General features: G+C 35.9%; 2 protein-coding genes across 4 annotated transcripts in view; one reads left to right on the top strand and one right to left on the bottom strand.

Annotated features, from left to right (window-relative positions):
• Positions 1 to 13,135, top strand: part of LOC142335868 (KICSTOR complex protein ITFG2-like) — a 408,175-nt gene that overhangs the window by 18,433 nt on the left and 376,607 nt on the right. The window lies entirely within an intron of this gene.
• LOC142335865 (huntingtin-interacting protein 1-like) overlaps positions 1 to 13,135 on the bottom strand; it is a 107,271-nt gene that overhangs the window by 73,287 nt on the left and 20,849 nt on the right. For both annotated transcript variants that reach the window (XM_075384195.1, XM_075384196.1), the window contains exon 7: positions 5,501 to 5,641. In XM_075384195.1, the coding sequence (XP_075240310.1) occupies positions 5,501 to 5,641 (141 nt within the window). The remainder of the gene's footprint in view (positions 1 to 5,500; positions 5,642 to 13,135) is intronic.

Raw genomic sequence — 13,135 nt, 5'->3', positions numbered from 1 at the left:
AAAATACTCATACAGTTCTAAAAAATCATAGTTAAATAAAAAAAATTGCCGCATGTGAACAATAAAAAAATTACTGCGGAACAAACAATTTTTTTGCTCGAACACCGTTTTCTCACTTTGATTATAAATTCAATACTAAAATTTGACGTCAAAAATGATGAAAACGTGAAAAGCCAGCGTAAAAATGAAAATTATATTTGGATTTTAAAAAAAGGCAAGCGCCTAAATAGTCTTTGAGTGTCGGAAAGCGTCTATTTAAAATTTAATGTTAAATATCGGTGATTTTTTCAAAACCGGTGATTTGAACCTTCACAGGGTATCACTAAGCTACTACTATTAGATTCTACAGTGTTACAAAAAAAATTTAATAGCATTCCAAGATTTTCCCATAATAACCACGCTTGTTCTTCAGACATCAAAAATTTAATTTTGATGTTAAACTTAACCCCCTTTCAAAAACATAACCGACTAACGTCAGGCGAATTACTCTCAAAAGACCAGCGAGAGGTTGTGTTCGTCAGTAGCTAGCCACGGTTTGATATGGGTAGCTTTAGCTTAATTGAAGGAGCGCAGCGGAGGAGGGAGGTGCACCGGGGGCTGATGGGGGTGGGGAACGTTTTTGTTCACGCAATGCCCTTTATTACACCCCCCTCCAGTTGCGACAAATTATGAGCTCTGATAGAATGCACGTTATTATGTTATTATGTTAAAAAAAATAGGGTTCTTTCCCGTCATAACTCCCCAAGAAATTACAACCCCCGTAATGAGGGTTTTACCATGATTGAGGTGTGTGTGTGTGTGCGTGTGTGTGGGGGGGGGGCAACAGTGCGGGGTAGTGGGGGAGGGGTGGGCAACGGTGGGAGGTCGCTTTTTGGCTGCACGGGGCCCTTACGGCGTGAACCATGCGCAAGGGTGGGGATTGGGGGTGAAGTGAGAGGGGGCTGATTTGGGGGGGGGGGGGTCAAACTCTAAAAAACCGCCCTTCACCATAAGTATAAGTCTCCAAAACAGTTTCTGTGAATCACATACTTGGAGAGTAGTGAGCTGAAAGGCTCTAAGAGCACTTAATGCCCGCTGGGCGCTACCTGCTTATCCCGCTTTTGAGGATGAAAAGTCAAAAGCGTCAGACGAAAAATGGGTCAAGCGAAAAATCACGTAAAAAAGACCGACAGACTTCCTTTGAGAGCAATTAATCAATCAACAGCAGTCTAATATAGAAACAGCAGGCGTTCTCTAGTTTATTGTTTGAGTTAATAGAAGCTCCTGGATCGATAACAAATAATAAAATGCAAAAAGCTTCATTATCACGTCGCCGGATAAAAATGAACAGCAATATTACAAACTGCTAAAAAAAGCCAACTAGTGTTGGACGAATTTCTATTGAACAACTGACGCCATTATTTATGAGACTGCTTTAGCCGAGCGGTTATTAGTGGGTCAAAAGATACCTAATGGTCTTATTATGGAGAGAAAATATGAAACCACTTTTTAGTAGTAAATTGCCACCACGTGTTCAAGTTTAAAGCAGGCTTACAAAAATGCCGCTACAAACAGATATTGTGTCTTGCCCATTAACTTGGCAAGCATTACTTAGGTCATATTAACCGCAAAGAAAGATTGTAGATTTTAAATATTTCCTATTCATTAAAGATAACAACAGATTAGATAAAACAGATGCTCTTGAAACTTTTTCAGATGCTTTTTTAATACAACGCTAAGCTCGCTGAGTTTAGCCTATGTGCAAAAAATGCTATTTTGGCGCAAATTCACTAAATTCATAAGTTTTAAAGCATTATTCAACATCATCTTTTACACCTTTTGAAAGAAAGTTGTGTATGGATGGTGTATTGTGAAGATACATGGTTCTCCAGTCTAATAACTGAGTTAAGATGATAGTAACAAGATTATGAAAGATGTTAGCTTTAATGTGGCTACAGTACTTCAAGAACCTGCAAAAATCTTGCAACAAAATTTTTGTTGGGTTCATAATTTTCAAATCTTTGAAAGTCGGTTTTTATAAATACAATCGTATTTATACATATTGTTTGACTTCGGCTTCAATCATTGATTTCGAGAGGTTAAAATTTCTAAATAGTAATGACCAAAATGGCACAAAAAAAAGTAGTATGCCAAAAGTTTTACAAAAAACGTGTTCTTTCAAAAACTTTTTCAAAAACTCCAATTAGCGTAGTAAGATTAGCAGGAATAGCAGCTTTCGATACGCCAGTCAAATGCATCAGCCCTAAATGTTCCGGCAGAAACTAAAAATTTTGTCAAATTTTTCAGCTATTTTCTAATTGAAAGGGTTAAAGTTAAAATTTCGACCAAACTTTGGAAATCGTCAACTGAAAGGTCAGAACTAGCTGTTGAACAGCAAGCATCCTTGTCTTTTTACGAGTATTTTTTATCACATCAATATCGAAAAATAAATTTTTTTCTTTGATATTCCCATGAATTAATCTTGAACTTATTCGATAAACTGCGTTCTCTCAAAATCGTATTATAGTGATTTCTTTAAACAGATTTCCCATCACCTTTATTTTCAAAATAATATTTACACAAACTTCAACCACTTTGGTAAGAAAAATGTGCAACCACTTTAATAATGAAACAGTATTTATCACCACACATTTGAAATCCTTAGCATAGATACCACTTCCAAACAGAATAATTTTCTTAGGAAATGGAACATCAATTCTATAACCACTGAAAGCGAATGTGCTCAAAATGGGAAGCACGAAAGTGAAGAAAATCGGGACAGGATAATAGTGCATAGCTGGAGGGGAATGAAAGCTTAAGAAAGCAACCGACAGACTTGAAGGCCAGATGTTCAATTCTGAAACAAGAGAATAATCCTACCTTCTACACCACCGATAAAAAAGTAAAAGGTTCAGAACGCTTCCGAGATTATTCTAGAATAACTGATTTAAAGGTAATCGATTCACTTTTTTTTATTTGAAACACTTGAGTTCCAGTATCCGATATTAAAAATTGTTCAGTGTGAATCCAAACAACTGCCGCATCTACTTCATGATCTGAAAGATAATTATATTTGTGACAATGAGGAACTAATAAAGGCTTTTTGGTAAGACTTCGCTCTTTTGGTGTTTTTTTTTTGTTTCTGTATTAAAATCAAAGATGAATTGTGTTTTTTCCAGTTCAGTTTTTAACTTTTGATTTAGTTCGGGGGATGGGTGTTGGAGGTAAAGAAAATCATACAACCCATAAAGAAATAATTTGCTCTTAGGCACCACTTGACAGGCTTAATGCCTTTTTGGCGTCCTTTCAGATACATTTAGATACAAAAATTGTATTTACAGTATCTGAGAACAATTTATTATTATTATTATATGAAGTGCCATGTCAAAATTATTGTTCAGTCATTACAGGTTTAATGACATTCAAAATTTAAAAATTTTCAGTTAAAGTATTGTAGATCTGATGTGGTGAAATTGTCGTAATAAGTTACCCTAAAGCTCTTATTAAACCTCATGGAGAAGTAAACCTCTCCATGACACATTTCACCATAGGTTATTAGAAACCTGAAACCTTTTATGAATGTGTTTATTAATGATTTTTGATCCTTTAGTACAATACCCCCCAATACTTTCTATGACCATTAATATGTAAACCTACGCATTAATTAAATATGCAGATATTTTTACAGCCCACTCAATCCAGTCGGTCTCAGTACAATCGGATGGTTCAGGGGAACGATTTCCATAGTTGGGAAAAGTCATCTGGAATCAAAAATCCATGATTCAATATTAATTGTTAACGGTCTAAATGAAAACTTGCCTATTTCTGTTTGTTTATCAGGTTTTTTATTAGAAATTATGATTGGTTAGATCTAAACGATTGCATAACATCCATTTAACAGCCTCGTTATCTAACTGACAAGACTTAACAACAATTACGATGCTCTCCATTAGCACAAAATGGAGACCCGATCGCGTTGGTCCATTTGTAAAGTTAGCGTGGAAGACCTGAGATCAGCAGTTGATAAAACATTCATCAAACGGATTTTTTCATTATTACTACTATTGTTCTCCGTGAAAAATAGGTAAAAAAAACAATACCCACGCAAAGGATCGGGATATGTGAAACTTGTATTTTTGTCGTAGGTTATCGTTGTGGATAGAGTGTTGGTACTGTATGTTTACCATAACTTTATTAATATAAATATATTCAGGGACAGCAATAGCAATAACAAAAACATAACCGACTAACGTCGGAGCGAATTGCTCTCAAACGACCGACGAGCGTTGGCTTCGTCAGTAGCTAGGCTAGCTTTAGCTTAATTGAAGGTGTGTGAGGCGAGCATGCATCGGGGGGGGGGGGGGTTGTTGTGGGGGGGGGGTTGTTGTGGGGGGGGGGTTGTTGTGGGGGGGTTGTTGTGGGGGGGGGGGTTGTTGTGGGGGGGGGGTGTTGTGGGGTTAGCATATAAAAACCGCCCTTCACACAATAGCTTCTCCGATTCCAAAACAGTTTCTGTGAACCCCATACTTGGAGACTAGTGAGCTGAAAGGCTCCAAGAGCACTTAATGCCCGCTGGGCGCTACCTGTTTATCCCGTTTTTGAGGACGAAAAGTCAAAAGCGTCAGACGAAAAATCGGTCAAGCGAAAAATCGCATAAACAAAGACCGACAGGACTAATATAGTTGCTACAAACTTCGTTTGACCGCAATTAATACTAATAAAAAAGTACCCAGCAGATTGCCGGAAAATAGCCGCCGTTGATTCCAATAAGCATGGTTGGGATTGAACGAATAGAATATATTGAAAAAAAAAAGATTTTTGAACAAAAATATTTTTTAAGTCCGATTTATTTTGATGGCATTTCGTAGTTGAACATACTTCTGTTTCTTAGAGAGAGGCTACAGGGGCTACTATCAACACCAATACGCACTAGAGGTGGTAACTAAGACTTATAGGAACGACGTTCAAATAGCGGGCATCTAAAATTGGGCTTTATGGGTTTATCCCGTTTCTATTTCTGACTTAAATTTTTTATACCGCTTCTGTTCATTTTGCTTTGCTTTGCTTAGCTTAGCAACTGATGTTCAAATTCACTTTTAGCAGAATGAGAGAAGAAAGAAACTAGCCTAGAGAAGTCAAAAAGATTTCACGCAAAATGTCGAAAAAGCGGCAAAATGGTAAAGCGAAAAAAAGTTTGACGAAGTAAAAAAAAATACGAGCGCAATAATAGCCGGCTGAGAAGATGAGGGCGGCTATTAATTAGTTAATTGAATCATTATCAATCAACAGCTGCTCTCAGGAGGGTCTTCCATACAATTGGCATCTTAAGTTTGCATTTTGACCCCTACAATCGTGTCATCATTCTGTGCTGATGTAGCAGTTGTAAGTGATTTTATCAATTCATTATGTTTTCATTTTTTATACCCAAAATACTTTGGGTAAAATGACAATGGGTAAATTGTCCTGACATCACCAAAAATATCAAATTGACAACAAATAGTACCAGAGTGATGGTGCTAACTTGAGTGTAACTTGTAGAGGCTTCTGACAATGAGATCGTAGAGTTGACATGCATCTTGAATGACAGGCACCAGAGGAGACAGGAAACACTGTGTCTGAGCAGAGGCAGTACTCCATCTCCCTCGAGAGATTGTATCAAATACTAAAATATATTACTAAAGCTTAAAAAACATCTTTATTCATGCACGTATACGTTAAAAGAAGTAGTAGGATGACAATAATCCAATAACACAACTGTCCATTAAGGGATAGGACACTAAATCGAACATCAAAACCACTTCGTCTTGTGACCTCAGTACATTTGACTACTGCTAGACAACAGACAGACAAATATAGAGGCAAAACACACTTGCGTGTCGACAAAAGTTCACATAAAACATACAGAAAGATATCGACCCGCTTGCAAAACAATGAAAAATAAATATTGATACGATATTGAAACAGTTTCCAATACTGAAACAATCTCAATTTAAGTCATTTTGTACCAGGCTTTTGCTCCGTCAATCGTCACCATTTCGTCACAAAAAAAATCGACAATTTTTTAAGTCAGAAAATAAGATCGAGATAATTGAGGTATTTTATTATAAAGCTTTCAATAAAGACGAAAACGATAGGGACGAAATCCTCTAGCGTGAAAGCAATGGCGATGCCAGAAAACAATAGCGAAGAACGTCTTTAGAGTTGAAACCTCTAAATGGGAATACCGAAAATGCAATAGCAAACATAAGCCGAATAACTTTGGATAAACTTCTCTCGAATGACAAGCGGAGGCAATTTAATTCAGAGGAGAGGGGTGTAGCTTAGAAATGTTTTTAGGTGCAAAAACCCCGACCCCAACGGTTCGAATCCCGGACTACCAGCATGCTGGTCCAACATCTTAACCACTCAGCTCCAATGGCGTTAAATCGCTTTGTCCCTCGATTTGATATGAACAGCAAAATCTAATTCAGAAACAGAGCAACTTATCACAAAAAAATTAAGAACTCAAGCGTCACAAAGTCACTCAAGAAGTCAAAGAATGTTCTAAAACAAAAGCGCAAACATAATTAGGCGAAAGCGTTGCATAAAAACGTTGAAAATACACACACGTTTCGCGTTTCCACGTTTCGAGAACCCACACGTTTACAATAATTATTCAAACTTCGTTCGAGAGCAATTAAACATTCGATCAAATTCTTAGAAAACTTTCTGGTATCTTGAGACGGAGCTAAATATTATTCCGGTACTAAATTTCACTTAAATTACGATATGATATAATCTTTAAAATGCGGTAGTAATTGCTAAACAAATTGTAATTTCGGATAAGTTCAGAGCATGCACTCCTAAATGAGAGTGTTCCGAAGCATGAGAAGCTGATAACAATTTGTGAATTCTTTTTGGCATTCTTTTTTGTAACTTCCGTTGCAACCACTTCGATTTTGCGGTGAAGTTTATTCTGTTTGTTAACACTCTTGCGCATATGAATTAGTCTTCGCCTACATTTTATTACATGACCTTATTTGATTAATTTTATACAACGCTGAATATTCCTTACTTTGAAGAATAGGACGATTGAAGTTTTTTGCGTTGGGGTATTTTCGCAAATATTCAAACAGTCCTCCAATTTTTCGAAACAGTTCCGGTTAATGTTATGTTAATTGGTGAGTTCGTTTTAGAACAATGCGAGTGCTGTGTTCTTTTCCGTATATGTACATGTGTTGGGTGACATTTCCCCCAATATTCGCTTTGCGGTTATCTCTAGATCTTGGCCATATGAATTTTGGGATGTGCGGCGATGGCGTTTTTTTCAGCTTCCACCACAATCAATCCCGCTGTAGCTTACTTAGTTGAGAATGATATCATTAGATAAACTGTTGAATTCTGGGTTCCATAATGATCCTTTGAGATTAGCAGTAGTAGTGAAAATGCCTGTATTTTAACGGGGGGGACCTGTCCCCCCGTTACAATACAGGCATGGCCTTTTTTTAGGTATCCTTTTCGGAAACTTGTAAAATTTCGCGAAAATTTTGTTTCTCCTGGTTGGCAAAGACTTGTAATTTTTTTTTGAGAATTTGGTGTTGTGAGAGTGGTGGAACTTGTGAAAATTTTGGAAAAACATTTGGTGCGGTGAATGAGTGAAACTTTTAAAATTTTTCGAAAGATTTTCGATTTTTTTTAAAAATTCTGAATCCTTTTTCTAGTCTAATGAGACTAATGAAGGACTGAAAATCGAAAAAGACTAACCGGATGGAATACTGATGTAAGGGAAGAAAAAGATAGTTTAATTTTGATAGATTTTGTTCCAATATAAGAAATTTAATAGTTTTGTGAGTCTGAGACCGCAAAAGTGGTATTAATTTTATGAGTGGTATTATTGCCCATATGTTTGAATTAACAGGCAAGTGCGAAGTAATGAAATTGGAAGTTTGTTGAGTTTCAAGCTTGGAGAAAAGTTTCAAGTAGAGTTTCGAACTGAAAGTAGTGCATGAGAATGAATGGGGGACAATATATCGTGAAAATGGGCTGAAAAATAGACGTAATTGGGGTTTAAAAATTGTCTGACAATTGGTTAAAAAAGTGATTTTATCGCTTCATTATTGTGTCGGGAAATGCTTGATACGGTGGCCAATTGAATTTTGGTAAAATTACGGTTTGAAAATACTTTGAATGGAGCGCTTAAGGTGTATTTTTGAAGCCATTTTGCGTCAAAAACAGACAAGATTTTTAAAAAAGTGCTAAAATTGCTGTTTTTTGGTAGTAAAAAGTTTTAAAAAATTGTTTTTCGCCGCCAATAAGCATTTTTATACAATTTAAAAACTGTTAAAATATGGTAGGAGAAATACTGTTAAAGAATCGGGTTTATATTAAATATTAATTTGTGATAACTTGTACCTACATTTTTTGTATTTTTTGATGAAAAAAGACCAAAAATGTGCAAAAATTGTTAATTTTTGAGGTAAGAATGTAGAATAAAATGTTCTATGCTAGTTATAAGGGAGTGGCAACAAAGTTTTACAAGGTTAAAGTTTGCTCGAACAATTAATAAAGAGTAATTGGGTGTTGTTTGTATGTTACTTTTTATTAAAGATTTGTATTTTTTCGGCATTTTTTGACAAAAAAGTTATAAAATTGATGTTTCTTGGGCAAAGAATGTAGAACAAAGTAATGTTTCTTAGTTGAAACGCAATTTTCAATGAAATTTTGTCCTTTATAACAGCTTGGCGAAACAAATAATAGTGATTACTTGGGTAGTGAATATATATTTTTTTTGTTACTTTTTGTATTTTTTATTTAAAACTATCACTATTTTGCCAACCAAATGTTATAAAAGAACATTCGGCCAAAATAACTGACGTCCAATACAGTATTCAGTGTACAAGGTCATTTTAATTATTTGCGCTGAAATTGTGGATTAAAAAAGTGTGAGATTAAGAACAAAAAAGGAATGGTTTTGACAATTTTGCCGGCGATTAACCCATTTATGTTTCTATGAAAACTTCTTTGAAGCGTTCATGTATGACTTCACTACATGGTAGACAAAACTTGGGTGTGGCCACCATAAAAGTAGGCTGAGTTTGAGTTCTATTTTTAGCATATCTGTGCAATCGACCATGTAAAGCCAAAGTGAGGAAAAATTGTCTTAAATAGTTTTATTGGTGTTGCATTTTCTTTGCGATTCAATTCAAAGCAAGCCGCATTTCTTAAATTCCTCTTACAGCGTGTAGATACCATTAAGAGTGTATTTCTTGTCCACAACGGAAACAAAGTTATGACTGAAAAATTTTCCTTTCACGATAATAGTGACTTTTACCACGAAAATTCGTGCTCTAGCAAACAAATTGTTGTTGCTTCAGTGAAAACATACGAAACAACGGGAACATATATTACTCTACGACTTTTCAAAAAAAAATTCCGAGGAATTTCGTTTTAACCAAAGAATAACTCTCTCAGCTGCTGAATTCGATCTTCTCGGCAAGAAATTAAAAACGATTCAAGATCTATCGTCTCGAGGAACTGCAAAGAAAAATAAACGAAGGCAACAATCTGGTTGTGAAAGTGATCTCGAAGAAAAATCTCATTGCAAAGGTGGAAGAGCAAAAAAATCACGACAAAAAATAACAAATAAAGCAAGTGAAAGTGACAAAGAAAATTACTTGGCAAAATGGTGAAGGCAATGGTTGAGCGCACACCGGAATATTTTCGCCAGTTTGCCAAACAATATCGTTACTTTATATGTCGATGTGAGCCTATATTTGACCATACAGTAACAAAGAACTTTGCATACAGCTTGCATATGAATGACGATTTTTGTAAAGTACCTGGATCTCATTATCATGTTATTGCCTCCAATGATCAACTTCCTGGTTCTTTCAAGTCTACAGCATCCAAACCATTCATTATACCTTGTCTCCTCACCTGTTTCAAACTACTTAAAACTAACTTAACAAATACAGTTTTTCGTGGTGAAATAATGAACAAAAGTGACGAAGCGGTGGGCTACAACGAGCAACACCAATTGAACTTTGCAAACCATAAGAGAAAACAACCTAACGTTGATTGTGTTTTCACCAATAGTGTTCAAACTCAAACTGACTTTTTGCCTACTTGTACGGTTGATAGATTTCATAGTATTTATAATGGTGGTCTGTACGGTGAGTTTTCCAAAACACTTGATATATTAAATAGTGGCTATGGTTGTTTGCATGTTGACAAAAGTTTGATATTGATAAATTTCAATATGGAATCGAAATCTTCTGAATAATAATTGTGTTCTTGTTTGTCTTTGAAGAAAGAATTGAGCAAAAAAAATTAAAATAAAAATGTTAGAGCATATGATTAGCAAAGCGTAGCAAATCATTATCGTTCATATTCAACAATAAAGGATATTCGTGAACAAACATCACATGCGCAATATAAATGCGAAAAAGTCCACAGAGTTTTGATTTTGAACTGGCCTAAGTTTGAGTACTTGATATACTTCATTGTAAAACTGTACCAGACGGGAATACAGTATTTGGAAGTTTTGTATCGGGATTCCAAGCGGGTCAGCCAAATAAACTTTGTTTTCGTGAAACAAAATAACCATCCAATGACTCCCTTCATATTGCACTGGTGAAACATTAACTATAATAAATCCTTCTCTTGTTAATTTTGTGAAATTGTCCGCTGCAAAAACCCCATAAAAATAATACTTCAAAAGAGTACATTTTCCCAACAAATACCGTATTTCATCACTATCCATCGGTGGGGTAGGTGATTTGAGTTTTTTGTCACCTTTCGTTCTGAATTGACATAACGTTGAGCTTCTTTCGCCCAGAAACAAAATTTCTACGTTGGCCGCCAAATGTAAAATGAACCAAAATTGAGCTATTTTTTAGTTCTGGCTGAATGAAATTATGAGAGGCCTCTTGCGTTGAAGTTAAATCAAAAGCTAGAATAAAGTGATTGGGATATTTGTCCAGAGTTATGCCATGCCCACCTTTGTCAAGAAAATCCAGGGCTTCCAGAGTATTGAAGTAAATGCGGTGGTTAAAAGTTTTTGAGACCGGAGTTCCAAAAATAGGTTGACAATTTCTATAGACAACAATCTGGATCAAAGTGAATTTCTGGTAGTGAAAAGGATTAGTGAGATTAGTTCCGAGGTATTCTTGATTTGTTGCCATTGCAATTATCATACGTAGAACAGATTCTTTCGAGAAAATATCATCATGGCTCCAACTTCTTATTCCAGTTGTAGCTAAAAACGTTCATGGCAATACTTCTGTATAGCGATACACGGCAGGTGTTTTTAGTAGAGTTTTCTCAGTTGCCGTCAAAACGTGATCCGCTATTGTCATTTTTCTATCGTAGAGATTAGCTTCAATTATTTTAAATTTGTAATGTTTGTTTGACTCTGAAATTACAGCAAAATCATTTGTAGACCTTCTAAATGAAATTCGCAGAGTAACACCAATAAGTAGGTGTTTATCACAAGTTAAAATATCACTCACCGGCTTTCCAATAAAACAGTTTTCCTGGGAATTAGCAACAAGAGCTTTTCTGGCCGCTACATCGTCCGCGCGACCGTCAGTGCCATCAATTTTAGCTGGCTCATCCTCGTAATAATATCCCTGACAAGCTAGCCATGTATTTTTTGCAGTTTTTCCTGAAGAAAATTCCGTTTCAATGAATGCTTTGTGCGCATAGTTCCCGTTTGTGTTGGAAAGTTTAACACCGTTAGCAGATACAGTGCATTCTGAAAATAAAGAATGCAATGCGTTGTTGCTAAAGTAAGGCGCGTCTGTATTTGTAGCATCAGTTCCTGTCCTTAAATCGCCGTCATTGTTTCGGGAGATTTTGCATTTCATTTCATGGAGCAGTTTTGTAAATCTATAAAATTGTTCCTATTGCCCAAAGTTAAACCTTAAGCATTGAACCGTCCGGAGAATATGATGGTCCGACTTTTTGAGTAAAAGCATTTTCAAAGGTAATAAGCAGAGATTGTTTTTCAAACAAATCAAGTGTGGTGTGTTGCCTCTGCGGGCAGTAAATTACTAATCATTTTGAACTTTAGAAAAGAAATTTGACCGACTTCTCGTCAAAGGCTTCTTCACACGAATGCCTTGTTTTTGCTTTTCACCGTTGGTTTTTAATTTACGCATTCTTCCTGTTTTTGATCCGCCCTCTTTTTTGCACAGTCGTCGACTTTATTGCTTGTTTTGGAGGCTTTTTCTTTGTAACTACATCTACCAGCTCACGAGCTGCATGAACAATTAATTCACGTCCAATCCTTTTCGCTACAGGCCAAAGAAATTTTCTTGCAATCGGTAATGCAGCTCTGCCAATACCTGCTGCTAAAGCTCCAAAACCACTTCCTCGTTGGCGATAGTGTCCTGAAAAGTATGGTGACACCGATTGCTATTGATAGTAGGCTTCCATTTAGTCAATTTTTTTTTAAGTTTAAAGTCAAAATAACTTTTCCTGTTCCAGCGAAAGGAACTAATTGTCCGGTTTTTGTCCGCAATTGAATTTCAATTGACTGAAAATTTTTTGATAATAACTTTTTGTATTCCAAATTGCTGAAAACAATTCTGTGTGTTGGCTCTATTTCGCAGGGGCTACCGTTTTTCAGGCGTTGTTTTGAATCAATGACTCGAATAAGAGGAGCTTTAGTATCACCTACGTATTGATACTCAATTATTTTAACGTAAATAAAAATCAGTTGCTTCCCTGCAGACAAATCAAAAGGATAATCAAAAGCAAAAGTTTTTTCTTCGTCATCTGCCATAGTCAGATTTTCAAAAGTGTCCAACATTTTGTATCCAATATGATAACCAGGCCAATCATGAATACCGTTGAAACCTAGGATACTTGGAATTTCGTTATCCGGAAAATTAATTCCTTCGTTTTTACCAAAAAAGAGGAAAACTCAGCTGATTATTGTTAAATTGATAGTCAAAATGAGGCAATCCGCTAGCTGTTTTTAAGGATCTCAAAAGATGGTCACGATTTTCATAGGACCCAATTCCGATGATAGCTCGTTCTCCTCCGTATGATCTGGACACTGCATCAAATGGAATACTTTTCTCTTAAAACTTAAGGCCATCAGAAGAAAATATCTTCAGATCACTTTTGTTGACTTGATTTATTTTTGCCGGGAAGATAATTTCACTTAATG

The sequence above is a fragment of the Convolutriloba macropyga genome, chromosome 3 (genome assembly GCF_964194025.1).
Source record: "Convolutriloba macropyga chromosome 3, txConMacr16.3, whole genome shotgun sequence".
Lineage (NCBI taxonomy): Eukaryota > Metazoa > Xenacoelomorpha > Acoela > Convolutidae > Convolutriloba > Convolutriloba macropyga.
Note: the sequence above shows the minus strand (reverse complement) of the source record. Positions and strands in the feature narration are given on the sequence as shown.